Below are 15,398 nucleotides of genomic sequence, written 5' to 3'. Positions count from 1 at the left end.
ACACACCATGCTTTCAATTACATCGTCTCACTTCAATTTGTCCTTTGTACACCTCTTCTCATTACAATCATGATTTCCCACGCCTCTTGGTATGACGGTGAACCGCTCCTCAACAGAGAGTCGCTTCGTAGGAGATCTTCCTGTAGCAGTGCCTGTTCCGATCTCGAAGCACTTCCCTTGTATCACAGAGCTCCGTCCGTGTCAATTTCTCCGTCAATTTCGTCGTCAACAGAGTCCTCTCGCAAAACGCTTCACCACCACAAGGATCCCAAAGCATATACAGAGCTTCCAATTTTCGAGAACCCTTGCCCGCTGTGTTTCTTTGGACACTGTCACAAGGCGCTAAGACAATGGATACATCGCAGAAACACGCTTTCTCGGCTGTCACGGTCCAAATAGATCGATTGACGAGCGAGCAATACGAGGAGAATGTAAGTTGGCCCGTGCAAATCTCATATCAAAGCTAATCGTTGCAGGATGTCGGTGGCATTGTCGATCTCATCGAAGTCATTCGCATCCAGGCATCTGGTCCTACGGAAGCAGCACGAGCTTTGCGAAAGAAGCTGTAAGACAAATCCCTACGTGCATACGACATGCTCTAAACACTTCATCAGCAAGTACGGCAACGTACATCGGCAGATCCGCGCCCTGGTCATCCTAGACGCTTTAATCCAGAATGCTGGTACGAGGTTCCAGAAAGCTTTTGCAGACGAGCCCCTCCTCGAGCGACTTCGTATTCTGGCCAGGGACGACACGGTTGATGCGGATGTTAGGCAGAAGGCCAACGTTCTGTTTCGAGGATGGGCTGTTGCATACAAGGGAACGCCTGGACTTGAGCGAATAGCAGCACTACACAAAGAACTCCCTCGTACCAAGCGTCCCCAACCACAGCAATCTCGAATTGTGCGACAGCAAGATGCCGAGGCCGCACGTGAGCGCGAGGATAACTCGCCCTCTCCTCCTCGAAACAGGCGGCCGGAGCCACAACAGGCGTCATCCTCAAGAACCAATACACCTGTTGTACTCGGCGCTGGTACTCCTCTTCCAACCACCTCGCTCTTCAGTAGGAACAAGAAAGACAAGAAGAAGACCAAAGGCCAGCCATTCAATCTGGAGAGGGAGAAAGGACAAATGCTCGAGACGATGGCATCGGCAAACGTCGCTAGCACAAACTTGCTCAATGGGCTGCAGCTCATCAACCGTGAGCAAGAGCGAGTCAGCGACAACCCAGAAGTGATGCGACGTTTCGAGACGTGCAAGCAGCTTCGTCGCCAAATCTTGCGTTATATCCACTTGGTTGAGTCAGAGCAGTACATTGGCGGTCTTCTTAATGCCAACGACGAGCTAGTCAAGGGTCTCATGGCATTCGAAATCATGGACAAGAGCATCGATGACGACAGTGACAGCGACAATGAAGAGGGCAACGTATCTGCTGCTATGGCCAGCATGAACATGAACGAGTCGGCTCCTCCAAAGCCACCCCGGCCAACGAGCATTCCTATGCCTCCTCAGCGTGTCGAGCCAGACAGTGAGCCAGAGGAGGATGAGGATGACCCGTTCGGAGACAGCAACGGTAAGACTGCTGCGTACATTCCTCGTGAAGCTAGCTAACTCAGCACAGCTGTCAAAACTCCATTCGCTGAGAAGAGCCAGCCGACTTGGAGAGACGTCTGAGATATCAAGTGCCAGACGCGAACAAGACCTGCATGTTCACGGCGAGACACGGTATTGGGCTTTCCTCATCTCATATTCAGCAATACCCTTTCGTATAGTTTTACCGTCTAGATGTTTGATAGATTCAATGCACGTTTACATAAATACCTCCCTTGTGTTTGTCTTATTTTACATGGATACATGTGTCGAGAGCCTATGTCCGAACGCGCGGCGTTAGCCACGTTCACTGCCACAAGGGGAGACGTCATGTTTCTTTAGCGTGGGCGTGTCATTGGCCTAGCGCCATGCGCAGCGCAGCATTGAAGCAGGGTTGGATGCCCTCTGCGACCGTATTAATCTCCCCTTTGCCTCCTCAAACACAACTGTTCAGCATCTCGCGCAGACCTAGCTTTCTCTTTCTCTCCATCGCTCAACCTGTATGTTCACACTCGACTCTGTGACCGCGGACACTACTGACATCATCACAGCGCAACTCCGTCATCTCGCGACTCAACAAGTACAACTCGACCGTCTACAACCCACTCATCACACTCCAAACCCCACGCGATCCGCGCAAACTCATACACCAAGATGCCTGCCTCCACAAACTCCGTCTCCTCGGCCGCTGGCTCTATTGTCAAGCCTCAGGGTGGCAAGTGCAGCTGCATCAGCACAGACGACTGCAGTTGCTGCTGCATTCCTTGCACTGTCATGTAAACACGACAGTAGAAACACCACATACGGCGGCATATGAGTCCCATCGATGGCAGCGCATGCGTTTGCGAAAGCGGAGACATACTACGCATGGCGCACCATGCGATCGATAAGGGAACAAGGATCAGGATAAGGTGTTTGGGGACATTTTGAGCGAGCATACCACAGCGGAGGATCTTTCTGGAGTTTGGGAATAGAGCAATAGCTCGTAAGCTTGTTGATAACTACTCATGATAATAGGACGTTTAGATCTTTCATTCTGCGCCTCTTTCTTCCGCCAAACGTTCTGCACATCGCGTGTGAGCATGCAAAGCTCTTGCTGTCCGCGGCCTACAACACCTTGCACTTTTATCGCGCGGCTGATGGACCGTGTCGCGCCGTTTCAGCATCTTGTGCCTGTGGCGAATGGCTTGCCTCAGGCTTTCGCTACGCCTGAACCTGGGCGCTTAGAAATAATAGACTGCGTGCGGCGCAGCAACACGATATTGATGCCTATTAGAAGTTGCTAACATGTAGTATCTCGTTCCTGGCTTGTTACATGTTCCCAGGTTCCGTCACGATTACTCTCGGTTACCGTTTCCTACGTAGCGTTGATGTACCACCACACTTCGTTTCCATCGCTCCCCAACATCCTCAGCCATACAACGCTCGACCCAACGTGTGGCTTCGAAGGCAACAACGACATCTACGGTATCGGAATTCGTATCGGTATCTACGCACAAATCCTCGCTGTCTGGTTCGCAAACTACTTCCTCCTATCTGAAGTCCAAGTACTGCGCGATTCCGTCAGCATATTTAGCGTCGCAATCCTTATCGTCGCGTTGATTTTTGCCTCGAATCCATCCGATGTATACGCCGTAGAGGCATTCGTGTTGCTACAGATACTGGCATGGAGTTGTATGATGGGCGTGCGAGCCAAGTCCTCGTACAGAAAGGCTACCTTCTCTCGCGGCAGCTTTTTGAGGCGGGTCGTGTGCGAGGTCGTCAACCTTATGAACATCTGTCTGCATGTGTGGTTCTGGTGGGCAGGGGTGGATGACATGAAGACAACGCCATGCGGCACATGGTTGATGATGTATGTTGTCAAAACAAGTCTTCTTGGCTGGGCGAGGAAGGTCATGATGGCTATGAGTCTCTTCGTGTTACTCTGCACGATCTATTGGGTGGTAGTGGAGTTCTTGAGGCCGTGGACTGCGTGGAAGGTAAGAGAGAAGAGGAGAGAGTTCGTGGACGCAATCAGGATGTGGGAGGAATCTCAGCAACGGAGCATAGATGAAGAGATGATAGAAGAGAAGGATGCGACTGAAGGCGAAGGTAGTTCACTGCATGATGCTTCTGTGGAAACACGATTGCATCATGAAAGCCCTCGAGCTTTCTGCACTCGTTGCTTACCGGCAGGATCAAGCTTCGGGCATGTTCGTCCACTCAGCCTAGTTCGCACGCGCTCAGATCCCCTGGCGCGACGAACAGCAGAATGGGAATACTCTCCTCGTATCGCTTCCCAGGAAAGCTCCAAACGGTCCTCTCGCATCACTGTTCAAGAGATCTCATCTTCGCCATCACCAACCTCGGCATCATCTTCTCATACCGGTTCCAATACCTTACAAGACAGTCCAGATCTCTGCATCATTCACGAAGTCTATGAGAGTGAGCTATATATTCAACACTGTGTTACAGCAAGTCCATACCAGATGAGCACCGATGGCAAACCTCTCACCTTCCCAGTGATCGCACGATCGATTCTCTTCCCCAGACAGTACCGTACGCCAGCCGGCGCAGAGCCGTCTCCACCGTCGTGGTTTCACTGCCAATTACATAGCTACATAGCATTTCTGACATGTCGCTTCCCGCCACAAGCTTTGGTCCTCTATTCACACCTTCGTCAATCCCGCCTCCTCGACCCTCTCAACGGACCTTTCCAAACATACGCTGCTCTTGCCTATTCAGCAGCATCACCTCACCCGAAACACTTACCTTCATGGACCTCGGTATCGCTGGCTTCTTCTCTTCTCCTCACCAGCCCTGCAACGCCAAAGAAGATCTGGCTTGGTTGGTACTACGTCATCCTCGATCTTCTGATACACGTCATCGTCATTCTGCAACTTGAATTGACTTTACGTTGGAATCATGTAAGCGGACTCAGCGGACTATGGAGCAGTGTCGGACAATTAATCCCCTTTATTATTGGAGTAGGTGGATTGAGTTTGGTCATTAGCAGGTGGCTGGTGAGGATGTGGGTTAAGAGGGTGGTCGCAAGAGGGGAGAAGAGCGGGTGGGAAGTACATGTGGAGGAAAATGAAAGTGATGATGAGGATCAAGATGAATACGAGAGAACCAGTGTCAGTGAAGGCTATGAGAGGTGGAAGAAGGCGTATCTCGCGCAGCATGCAAACCGAAATGGGTGATTGGTGATAAGGATGCCTTATGATACCGCTCCTTCGCCCTCATTGGACTCTCAGCCTAGACTGTATGGCGTAGTTACATCTTTCTCGTTTCGAATGGCTGACAAGGGTGACCCCCAATGTCTCTTACGGCACAGCAAGGCAGATTTCATGATCTGTCACACCGCCTGCGATTTGGATGAGTGAGGCACAGCAGCCACCCAGTGTATTAAACGTTTGTGGGTCCTCTTTCTGCGCTTCTTCTCCATACAGACTAACCAGGAAGTGTCTTCCGCGTCTATTGCAATGGCTGGACTCGTCAGCTACAAGAATGAGCTTCACACAACGCTACCAAAGCAACCATCTCCACCAAGATCCCCAAGCTTGGATTCATTTCCATCTGCACTACCTTCACGCGCCGGTACTCCTTCCACAACATCTACCGAAGCAGAGTACAGGCCTCGGTATACTCCGCATCGTCACGACGAACCGATCAACTTTTTCAAAATCGCCAATAGACCCGTCACCATCGCCTTCGCTGTCCTATTCGCCTTAGAAATCTCCAGCATCATATACTGGGATATGTACGACCTATCTTCTATTCTCTTCCTCCCACCCGTGGCGAGCATATGTGCTGTTCAGTGGGAGAAATACAGGCACCGTAGGCACAGTAGAGCGATCAGAGATGATGAGGTGGACATTGGGTCGATGTACGAAGATGAGGAGCTTGAGGATGGGATGAATTTGTACGGGGTAGAGCTAAGGGTGGATGAAAGCCTGTCATTAGGGAAGCAACAGGAAATGTGTTGAGACTGGAGACTGGGAGGCCTCTTGTGGCACGGTGCATGCATAGTCCCATGGTTGCTGCGGCGCAGTAGGACTTTGAAACATTGATCACATGAGGCAACGTCATCTTACTCTACCATTTCAATTGCATGACATCAACCTTTTTGTACGATTCGCACATCTTTCCCCAGTAGAGCTGGAGAAGATGAGGATCAAGGAAAGTCAGCGATCCCGCACCGCATTGCACCACATCCATTCAGCGCACTAGCGACTCATCTTGTCACAAAGTCAGCATCGTTTCAACAGCCGCTGTTTCCATCACAGCCAAGAGCTCTTGTTTCAGGTCTTTGTATGTTGAGTCTTTTGCTTTTACGTAGACTCGTTCATCAATTTTATCCCGTACCCAACTCAGCAAAGTACCCTTCTTTCCAATGCTATACGTGCTGTGAAGATTATATCACCGCAGGAAGAGTGATCCATGCGGCACAGCAAGGCGGTCTTACCAACAGATACCTTGCTCTTTGCCGTGCCGTAAAGCACAAGGACATAAGCCCACCTACTCACTTACAAAACCGACACAAGCTCCTTCCTCGAAATCCAGCCCCGTCTGACTCCACCTTTTTAGTGTTCAACATCACTGAATAGTCGGGGTCCTCAACTTTCCAAGATGTCATCTCCGTCAGAGAAATCATTCCAGCAACACGCAACCTCCGCCGAGAAGCAGCCAGGTCTTCATCAACTACAATCAAGTGGTGCATGCACTAGCTGGACTCTCCAAGAACGAGTGGCACGCTCACCCTACCGCCCCGCAGCTCTCGTTGTGGTCGAGTTGTTCTTCATATCCACATACGTATATATCCTCTCATTCGTCATGTTGGACGAGAACGAACGAAATATGTACGTTGACTTCATAATTGCGCTCATGTCACAGGGCGTGGAAAAATTGTGGAAAAAAGTTCAGAAGCTGGCGGATGAGAGTGACATCCAGAGATGAGGAAACTATGATTGAATCGGTGAGTGGAGATGAGATGTCAGATGACAGGGCGGGCTTGAACTCCATACGGCTTGGACAAGATGGGAGTTCTAGGGCCGGAAAGTAGAAGCGGGTGTATTAAGGACTACGAATCGCGGGATTTTTCGAGACTTACCTCATACGCCACACCAAATTTATACTGCCGTAATGACTGAGGAGTTTCTGGTTAGGCTACAGTTGGAAGGAGAGCCTCGCCATGAGTACGATACAGCCATCAAGAGTGTCTCAATCGCCCTTCTTCCCCAGCTCTTCATCATCCACTCGTTTCTTCTTTATCAGTCTTCCCAGCAAAGGTATTCGGTGCATTACTTGCACCATACTTGTAGTCAGTCGTTTGAACACACTGAAGCTCCTCCATACTACGAGCACCAAGAGCGTCAGCCCTATTGTAACTGCAAAGTACAAATATACCCAGTAGGTTACTTTCGCTCCTCTATTACCAGGAGAGAAATCCCAGAATGTCGTACTGAAGAACGTTGCGATGAAGGTTCCAGGAAGGAAGATGAGAGTGATCGCGGTAATCAATCTCATGTCGGCACCGTAGCGATGGTTGAGCTGGTTGTCTCTTTGCTGAAGAGTTGCGTATATCTATTACTGTTAGACATAGCCAGTATTAGGGGTCTCGGCTCAGGAACATACAGTTTGTGTCATTGACTGAACGCTGTCCTTTGTTCGTCTGGATACAGCCCTCCAATTCAGAGTAAACTGCTGTAGCAATCTGGCTTGCTCCTGTAACTCAATACCAACAAGAGCCCCAGGTTCTTTGGGCCATACTGGAACCTGGTCGTTCAGAAGCTCTATAGCAGATATCATTCTAGTTTGGATGTACTCTGTGTTAGCAACTGCAATCGAGAGTGTGTTCAAAGACTGTATCATATTTGCAAAGTTCAAGTCTTTCTCCACACGCTCGTCTGAGTCTTGTGACCAATAGCCCAGCGCTTCCTCCATGCGCAGACTTGCCCCATAGTCTTTGTCAATCTGATATTCTGTACCGTGTACTGCGATTTCAGCAATGAGAAATGGTGCGAACAGTGGGTTGGCAGCAAAATTAGGGAGGCGTTCGATACGTCGCACAAGGCGTTCCCCATCCTCCTCAAATCTTAGAAGGCAGAGGCCGAATGTTCGATGATTAGCGCTATCATAAGTGACTAGCGACGTAGCGGTACTCATTTCGATGACGAGGCCTACTTCCATCAGTTATGAGCAGCGGATCTGACCCTTGGGTTCTGTGTGGATGACGTTGTGCTCTTCTGACTAAAGCAGCGTAGGAGCGAACGTACCTTTCCAAGACTCATTGCCTATTATGGGAGAGAAGGTAATGTTACAGCTTTCTATAGACTTGAAGCTAGGAATGTGGTTGTACGGTACATTCCAGTAAGAGTGGATGGCTTCGATAGCACCCAAAGAATAAGGGATAGGACGTATTTGACCATCGCTATCCTTCTGGCGTGTTACGAGCCTCTCACTAGATTAGTAGATCATACTGTTCAAATTTGGCTTTGCACGCACAGATTATATGACCACTTTATCTCTGACTGTAGTGATGCCGTGCGCTCACATAGCTTGGGAATGTCTTCGTCGTGGATAACTCGTTGTTGAAACACCACTCCTGTCTGCTAGCAGTTAGGTCCAGTACATTGATACTAGACACTATGACTTGCGCTGTCTTCATGTACCGATACTAGAGTATGTTCGTCGTACGCTGCCAATCTCTGGGGATCCCTCTTCCAGTAATCATATCGCCATGGAATACGATTTGTCGTCGCCATGCCCCCAAAATTAAAAAACAATCGTGAAAACTCCGCTATCGTTGAGTGTGTGCTGGTAATTACACGCTGCAAGCGGGTAGTTAGGCTTAAATATACGAAGCGATGGCGTCCGGGGCCGAGGTTGAGGACTTGGGTATTCTTAGAATTAACGCGACTGTAAGTTATGAAGAGGTGACCGGTGAGTACTTGACGAATCACGCTGTATGTCAGCACATCCTCGAGCGTGCAACATGCATGAGGCTGAGAAAAGCTAGGATAGATTGAGCCCCTTCTGATCCTGGATACTTTACCACCGAAGTAGAGAGCTACCTGTTTGCCGCACACCGTAGAGATATACATGAAGTCAATGTTGAAGATTTTCGCAACGCTGGCTCTATGCTGCGTTTTAGACATTCTTATTCGAAGATAAGGTAAGAATGCTCAGCTAGACAAAAAGCCTTGTTAGCCGCTCCTGGTGACAGAAAATGGCGCATCAGCCCGAAACTAGAAGTAAACGACTACATACATGTCGTTTTCGTTGAGAAATAACTTTCATGCTCACGTTTTTATATTCAAATAGGTGTCTAACCACTTACACTTTCGATGTCAGGCTTTGCATGTTACCTAGGTAACAAGAAAGAGTCGTGGGTCTACATCGCGTCGAGCGACGTGTAGATGATGCACACGTCACCTTTTGCCAAGACGCCAGAATCCTGATTAGGTTTCTTCTGGTCTTCGCGCTGAAGCTGATGGATCGCATCGTGGAAACCTTGGTTATTGCAGGAGATGAACCTTCACAAACACCTGTACTTTTGAATGTAACCTTCGGTCAGGGAACCTGAAAATGACGCGCGGCATGTGACATTGGACCTTCTCTTCACCAAAGCTCTATCTATGACAGTGGATAGCAGAGTACATTGTCGCAATCAGGTGTGTATAACTCCTAGTTCGGGATCTCTGCAGACATTCTATGCGACCTAAATGATCATGGGATAGAGTGGCGATACCTCCCGTACCATCTCCCTCCTTAGCCCTCGTCTTCTGCAACAGGTCGGTCATGCAAGCCCTGGAACCCCTTGTCCAAATCTTCACAATGCCTTTCCAGCTTTCCATCCACATCCATGTTGAGCGGCGATGGCGGAATCCCAGTGTTGGGTGCACGAGGGCCTACTGGTCGCTGAAGGAGTGATGCGTTCTGCGAGTGCTGGATATCTCCCTCCACCTCTTTGACCAGTCGATCAATCTCGTCTGGGAGCAAGCCGTCGCGTTCAAGTATAGCCTTGATCTTCTCCGCCACAGCGATCTGTTTCTTGGTCGTCCACTGACGTTGCTTCAGCTTGGCAGCCACGACCTCTAGAGGGTCTGTGATGTTGTTCTGGAGGCCTTCGTTATGATTCTTGCTGTTGGTTTTCGTACCCTTGACTTTCGGTGGTGCGGTAGTTTTGACCTTCTTGACAATTTGCTCGATCACATCGATAAGGCCTTCGTAGATACTCAAGTACACCTGGAAGCACCCCAGACGCATCTCATTCTCTTGTTTGCGCAACATAAGGATGTCTCTCTCGCGAATTGCCTTCAACTGGGCGAAGGCTTCGCTACTCTTGTACAACGCTTTCTGCGAATTGAATATTATATCGAGCGAACTCTGGGCCAGATCTTTGATCGCTTCATTGCCTTTGAAACAGACCTTCATGGTTGCGTTGCCGTTCTCGATCGTAGCGTCGTAACCCAGGCGTATAGCGGCGATTGCCTTCTCGAAGTTCTGTTTCATGTTCTGCAGTCTCATCTCGGCGACAAGTCCTAGAAGTAGCATGAAGAAGAGTGAAACAAGGAAGTGGTGGCCTATAAACAGTGATGCTGTATAAACAACGAGTATCGTTACCAGGTCCTGGAGGAAGAGGGCACGAGTATGTTGGAGACTATCAGCAACTTCGCGCGACATTGAGTCGAGCTCGTCTGCAGTGTCAGCATGGCTGTTTTCAGGTACTGGGCCGCGTTTCGCGTCCGAAGGCGCCGTTTCTCCGTCGTTTCTGGGCTTCATGTCTGCGGTCTCGTGTGTCATGCGTTGATTAGACATATATTCTTCTCTGAGCTTACGGGTGTTTTGTCCTGTAGCTATTTAAGATCGGGTGCAGCTTCTTTGGGAACAGCCGATTAAGGCAACAGATCTCACTATACGAGCGGGAGGTTTAATGGAACATGTTACGTCATTTCTTACTTTCATTGAGTTTCTCTCTGCCCGTCAGACACACAACTCGTCATACTCTTCTTAGCTTCTGGCGTACGAGAAGCCCTACGTTATCAGAAGCACCCAGAGCGCCCCTAGAGCTTGTCGAGCAAACGTGATTAGCAACAAAAGGGTTAGAATAGCGAGAATGTTATAAGAATCTGTTGTTTGTAAATTGGGTTCTTGAGATTGCCGTCCGCCCTTCCACAATATACTAGCAAAAAAGTCATGAAAGACCCAGAAATTTTGACATCGTCTACAGATTGAAACTTCGTAGTATAAGGCGGTAACGTATATCTAACTTGGTGGGTATCGTCCAAATGGAGCGAGAACTATTCAGCAACTTCGTCAAATCCAAGTCCATCCAGGTTACCCAAGAACTCCATATTGCCCTCTCCAGCCACAAGCGCATCAACATCGATGCCGCCACTTGTCAGATATCTCGCACTGACACCGGTGTTGATCCTCTGACTCAGGAGATGCTTGAGCTCTGCCCGCAGTGATTGCATCTCTGCTTTTGTCATTTCGCCCGCTTCCTTTTCCTTCTTTTTGCGGCCACTTCCACGGCCTCTCTTGCCTGGTGCTTCTTTTTCAAACTCTTCACTGTCGTAGTCGACACCAAGATCTTCGGCAGCTCGTCGTAGTACATCGTCCTCGCTATGCTTCTTCTCTTTTGCGATGACGGTGTCAGATAGCTTTTTCGAGATGGTAGCACGAGGCTTCAAGCGTGAGACGATGCGGCGGTCAATGTCCAGGGTACGGATGAAGAAAGCTGTCTTCTTGGATTTAGGAGCATCGCTGGCACGTGCATGAACCTTAGCAATAAGCCTCCGTACACCCGCGACTTCCTCGGGAGCACAGATTAAGATACTGGCTCCTGAAGCATCTGCACGTGCGGTACGTCCTGATCGATGGACATATGTATCGGCGGCACGAGGCAGATGGTAGTGTATGACCAAGTCAATCTTGGGTATGTCAAGACCTCTGGCAGCAACGTCTGTGGCAACCAAGATGGATCCAGGTCGCTCCTTGAACCGTTCGATCGATCGTAAACGAGCTTTCTGGGGCATGTTCGAATGTAGTGGTAAAGCTGGCAGAGCCAGGTTTGTTAGGAACGGTGTTATGCGACGGACCGCAGAGATTGAGTTGGTGAAGACTAGAGCGCGCTTCTTTGTGTAGAACATTAGTAGAGAATAGAGATAAAGATCCTTCTCAGTCCCGGCACATTCTATGAGTCCCTCCTGCAGCTTGCTGGCCATCTGCGAGGTCGGGTTCGCGTCAACAAACATCGGCTTCTCTTCGCGGAACCGGAGTTTCTTGAGTAGATATTCCATAGACTGTTGTTGGCTCATGAGATCTCCGCTATATTTAGTCTTGCCAGCGAGCTTTCTTTGCAAGTCCTTTCCGAAAGTCGCTGAAAACACAAGAGTTTGGCGTTGGGTTTCTGGCGCTGGTTTCTCGTCACCATTCTCATTGGGCTCATCGTCAGGCTCCAAGACTTTGAGAATCTCTCCCATTTCTTTGAAGTGCCCTTCGCTCAACAAACGATCAGCCTCATCAACGACCAGGAATTTGATCTGTTTGAATTTAGGCAGCAGGCCTTGACCACCGCTAATGACCTCCCACAGTCGTCCTGGCGTACCGACAACGATGTCTGCCTTTTCCAATTGCCTGCGCTGCTTCTGAACGGACAGACCACCCGTGATTGACGCGATGTACGGGGGGTCGAAGTCACCCTTCGCGCAGAGAGCGATCAAGTGAGCGTTGATCTGATGCGCAAGTTCTCGTGTTGGCGCAATGATCAGTGCGATGGGTGCTTTGTCCTCAGGATCTCTGGCCGTCGATCGAGCAGCCAGCCACGACTCTATGACTGGGATACCAAAAGCCAGTGTTTTACCCGAACCTGTCGAGGCCTTGCCAATAACATCTCTCCCTGCCATGATCTCGGGTATCGTAGACGCTTGGATACCGGTGGGTTTCGAGAACTTGAGCTTTGCTAAAGCGCCTAGCATCTCTTCGGAAAGGTCCAATTCGTTCCATGCGCGCACATCTGTCTCGTCATCGTCGTCGTCGGGCTGGTTCGCCAGAATATCGAATGCGCCGGGTCCGAAGGTTTCGCCATCTTCGCGATCTTCGACTTCGTCCTCTTCAACCTCTTCGTCCTCATCCTCATCCTCCTCGGCATCATCTGTGGTCTGTAGTCCTGCCTTGGCCTTTTCCTCTTCTTGTTTCTTGAGCTTTGCTTCCTTGGCCCTCTTCTTTTTCTCCGTCTTTGTGAGTTTCTTCGCTTCTGGCTCGCCATTGGTGGTAGTTGCATCTGCGACATCCGTAACATCTGCGTCTGCCGCCTGCGCAGGTGCCGCTGTTTGCGCATCCTCTTCGTCGCTGAAGCCCTCCCATGCAACCTCTTCGTTGTCCTCCTGCGCTGGTTCGTGTGCAGCGTCTGCTTGTGTAGTGTCTTCTTTCTCCTCTGCCTCGCCATCCCCAAAAGTTATCGCCTCCAAGCGTTTTGCCTCGTCTTCTTCCCGCTGCCATGCTTCCTCTACATCTTGTGCCACCTCTTCTTCTGTCTTAGTAGTCTCGAAGGTGAGATTTCCAGTAACTGGGTCTTTGACGATCTCAACATCGTCAATCTCTTCGAGCCCATAGAAGCCTTCGACATCGTCCAACCGATCGGGCATAGACACGGGCTTCCATCCTAGCTCGTTGAGTTGCACCCGGCGCTTGGCTTTCGTCGACGAAGGGAAAGGTTTCGGAAAGGGCGCTGCTTTTGTACGCTCGACTTTTTGGCGTTTGTGCGCCTTTTGCGACGGCTTCTGCGGGGCGGTATTAGGACGCTTCATCGTGGATGTCGGACGATTGAGTTTCGTCGTGCAACAGGTGCGCGCGCGAACTTTTTGGAAAACTTTCGGCGTTCGGGGCCTCGGGGGTGCCCCACATCACTCTAGCCTGAGCAGCACTTTCCCACACTTCACGTGCATGACTCGCACTCGTTGATCGGCGTTTTTCTGATCTGCGTTGTCTGTGTGATCAGCACGAAGTAGAAAGAGTAGGACAAAACTAGGTGAACATATTGGTCAAGAGTGGCTGCGAATCCCCCACAGCAGTAAACTTGGTCACATCGCGGGGAGTAGAGAACCAAAATCACAGTGGAAAACAGAAAGAGGCAGGGATAGCGGAATCAGACAGATATGGGAAAATCATCCAAGGATAAGAGAGACGCCTACTACCGTCTGGCAAAAGAAGAAGGATGGCGAGCCAGATCAGCCTACAAACTTCTCCAACTAGACGAAGAATTTAACCTATTCGAAGGAGTCACACGAGTTGTCGATCTATGCGCCGCACCAGGAAGTTGGAGTCAAGTACTCTCACGTGTACTCATCAAAGGAGAGAAGTTTGGACGAGCAGGTTGGCAGGATAAGCAAGCTGCCGCAAGAAGTTATGTACTGGGTCTTGACAAGAAAGAGTCAACTTCGCAGGCAACCCCTCCATCAGAAGTAAAAGCGGAAGACAAACCAAAGCCTAGAGAAGGCGTGCGCATCGTGGCCATCGATCTCCAGCCCATGAGCCCCCTCGAAGGTGTGACAACAATGCGTGCAGACATCACTCACCCCTCCACCATTCCTCTGATGCTCAAAGCCCTGGACCCAGACACGTACAATCCCGCTGCACCTCAAGGCTCATCGCCTGTTGACCTTGTCATCTCGGACGGCGCGCCCGATGTCACTGGACTGCATGATCTAGACATTTACGTACAAAGCCAGCTCTTGTGGGCGGCGCTCAACCTCGCTCTCTGCGTCCTGAAACCTGGAGGCAAGTTCGTAGCCAAGATTTTTAGAGGCAAGGATGTCGATCTGCTGTTCGCACAGTTGAAGATCGTGTTTGAAAGGGTGCGTGTAGCAAAACCTAGGAGTAGTCGCGCAAGTAGTATCGAGGCGTTCGTTGTATGCGAGGGCTTTTGTCCACCAGAAGGTTTCACTGCTAGTTTGGACAAGCCGCTCGGCGCGGGGACGCAATTACCTACCCCAGCACCTTCGGACACACAGAGACAGGAGAAGAAGGTCACTCGACGTGTTCGAGAGGATGGAGCTATTGAGATTGATCTGGGTTCTGAGACTGAAGATGAAAACGACATCGAGGAAGGCGGACAGCGATGGATAGCACCGTTCCTGGCTTGTGGTGATCTATCGGCGTATGATTCGGATGCAACGTATCATCTGCCCAAGGACAGAGTCAGTCTGGATCCCGTTCAACCACCTACTGCGCCACCGTACAAGAGGGCGCTAGAAATGCGGAAATTGGCTGGTGGTGCATATGGAAAGACAAAAGGGAGGGTAGAGAAGGAAGCGAAGTAGACACCCAATACACATACCCTTACGCAATCATCAGTGTCCGATAGTTTCTATGCAATTTGCAATTTGCATAGTCGTTGACTTAAAGAACTTTTTCACAATTTGCAAAAGCCAGTCACGCTACATGCGTTCACTGTGCGGATCTTCCCAAAGCGTTCATGGTCTGATGTTTTAGACCTCCCTGACATGGCACTGCCCTATGCTGCGCCATACCAAAGTCTTTGTTAGTCTATTTTATTCTCCGGATTTACAAAGAAGGTCGTTTGTGCCCCGCTCATACGTCAAAGGTGTTTGTTGTGAATGTCTCCTAAGCGCGATATACACTTCATGGTCATTGACAGATGACCGATTTGTTGCCAAGGTCTCAGTCTGCTTGCTATCCAGGTCTTATCCAGATAGCATGTCAATTCACCCTCCGATTTGCCATCGTCATTTCATCTACCCTACGCACCTCCATATCCAGTATATCCTCACTGACTAACGCAACCTCACTCTCTCCCCATG

The 15,398-nt window shown here is 50.0% G+C and overlaps 6 protein-coding genes across 6 annotated transcripts; 3 read left to right on the top strand and 3 right to left on the bottom strand.

Annotated features, from left to right (window-relative positions):
• Positions 1-350: 350 nt before the first annotated feature.
• On the top strand, positions 351-5,558 carry GT037_006515 (vhs domain-containing protein; the record flags this gene model as incomplete). The annotated part of the gene is made up of 8 exons (XM_038931562.1): positions 351-431; positions 477-565; positions 615-1,573; positions 1,617-1,725; positions 2,045-2,090; positions 2,142-2,366; positions 2,916-3,681; positions 5,035-5,558. 8 exons carry the CDS (start codon positions 351-353, stop codon positions 5,556-5,558), a joined length of 2,799 nt encoding a protein of 932 aa, XP_038786059.1.
• Positions 5,559-6,201: 643 nt separating this feature from the next.
• On the top strand, positions 6,202-6,528 carry GT037_006514 (uncharacterized protein; the record flags this gene model as incomplete). The annotated part of the gene is made up of 1 exon (XM_038931561.1): positions 6,202-6,528. One exon carries the CDS (start codon positions 6,202-6,204, stop codon positions 6,526-6,528), a length of 327 nt encoding a protein of 108 aa, XP_038786058.1.
• A 264-nt stretch (positions 6,529-6,792) lies between these two features.
• Positions 6,793-8,180, bottom strand: GT037_006513 (uncharacterized protein; the record flags this gene model as incomplete). The annotated part of the gene is made up of 4 exons (XM_038931560.1): positions 6,793-7,155; positions 7,207-7,751; positions 7,848-8,026; positions 8,077-8,180. Coding segments are annotated over 4 exons (1,191 nt in total), but the record flags the coding sequence as incomplete, so codon positions are not given.
• Positions 8,181-9,342: 1,162 nt separating this feature from the next.
• GT037_006512 (uncharacterized protein) lies at positions 9,343-10,356 on the bottom strand (the record flags this gene model as incomplete). The annotated part of the gene is made up of 1 exon (XM_038931559.1): positions 9,343-10,356. The coding sequence occupies one exon, from the start codon at positions 10,354-10,356 to the stop codon at positions 9,343-9,345; it is 1,014 nt and encodes a 337-aa protein (XP_038786056.1).
• A 518-nt stretch (positions 10,357-10,874) lies between these two features.
• GT037_006511 (dead-domain-containing protein) lies at positions 10,875-13,385 on the bottom strand (the record flags this gene model as incomplete). Its single annotated transcript, XM_038931558.1, has 1 exon — positions 10,875-13,385. One exon carries the CDS (start codon positions 13,383-13,385, stop codon positions 10,875-10,877), a length of 2,511 nt encoding a protein of 836 aa, XP_038786055.1.
• A 348-nt stretch (positions 13,386-13,733) lies between these two features.
• On the top strand, positions 13,734-14,897 carry GT037_006510 (uridine-2-o--methyltransferas-like protein trm7; the record flags this gene model as incomplete). Its single annotated transcript, XM_038931557.1, has 1 exon — positions 13,734-14,897. One exon carries the CDS (start codon positions 13,734-13,736, stop codon positions 14,895-14,897), a length of 1,164 nt encoding a protein of 387 aa, XP_038786054.1.
• Between the last annotated feature and the right edge of the window lie 501 nt (positions 14,898-15,398).

The sequence above is a fragment of the Alternaria burnsii genome, assembly GCF_013036055.1.
Source record: "Alternaria burnsii strain CBS107.38 chromosome Unknown 752, whole genome shotgun sequence".
Taxonomy (NCBI): Eukaryota; Fungi; Ascomycota; class Dothideomycetes; order Pleosporales; family Pleosporaceae; genus Alternaria; species Alternaria burnsii.
The sequence above is the reverse complement of the archived record's forward strand: the minus strand, read 5'-3'. Positions and strand labels throughout refer to the sequence as shown.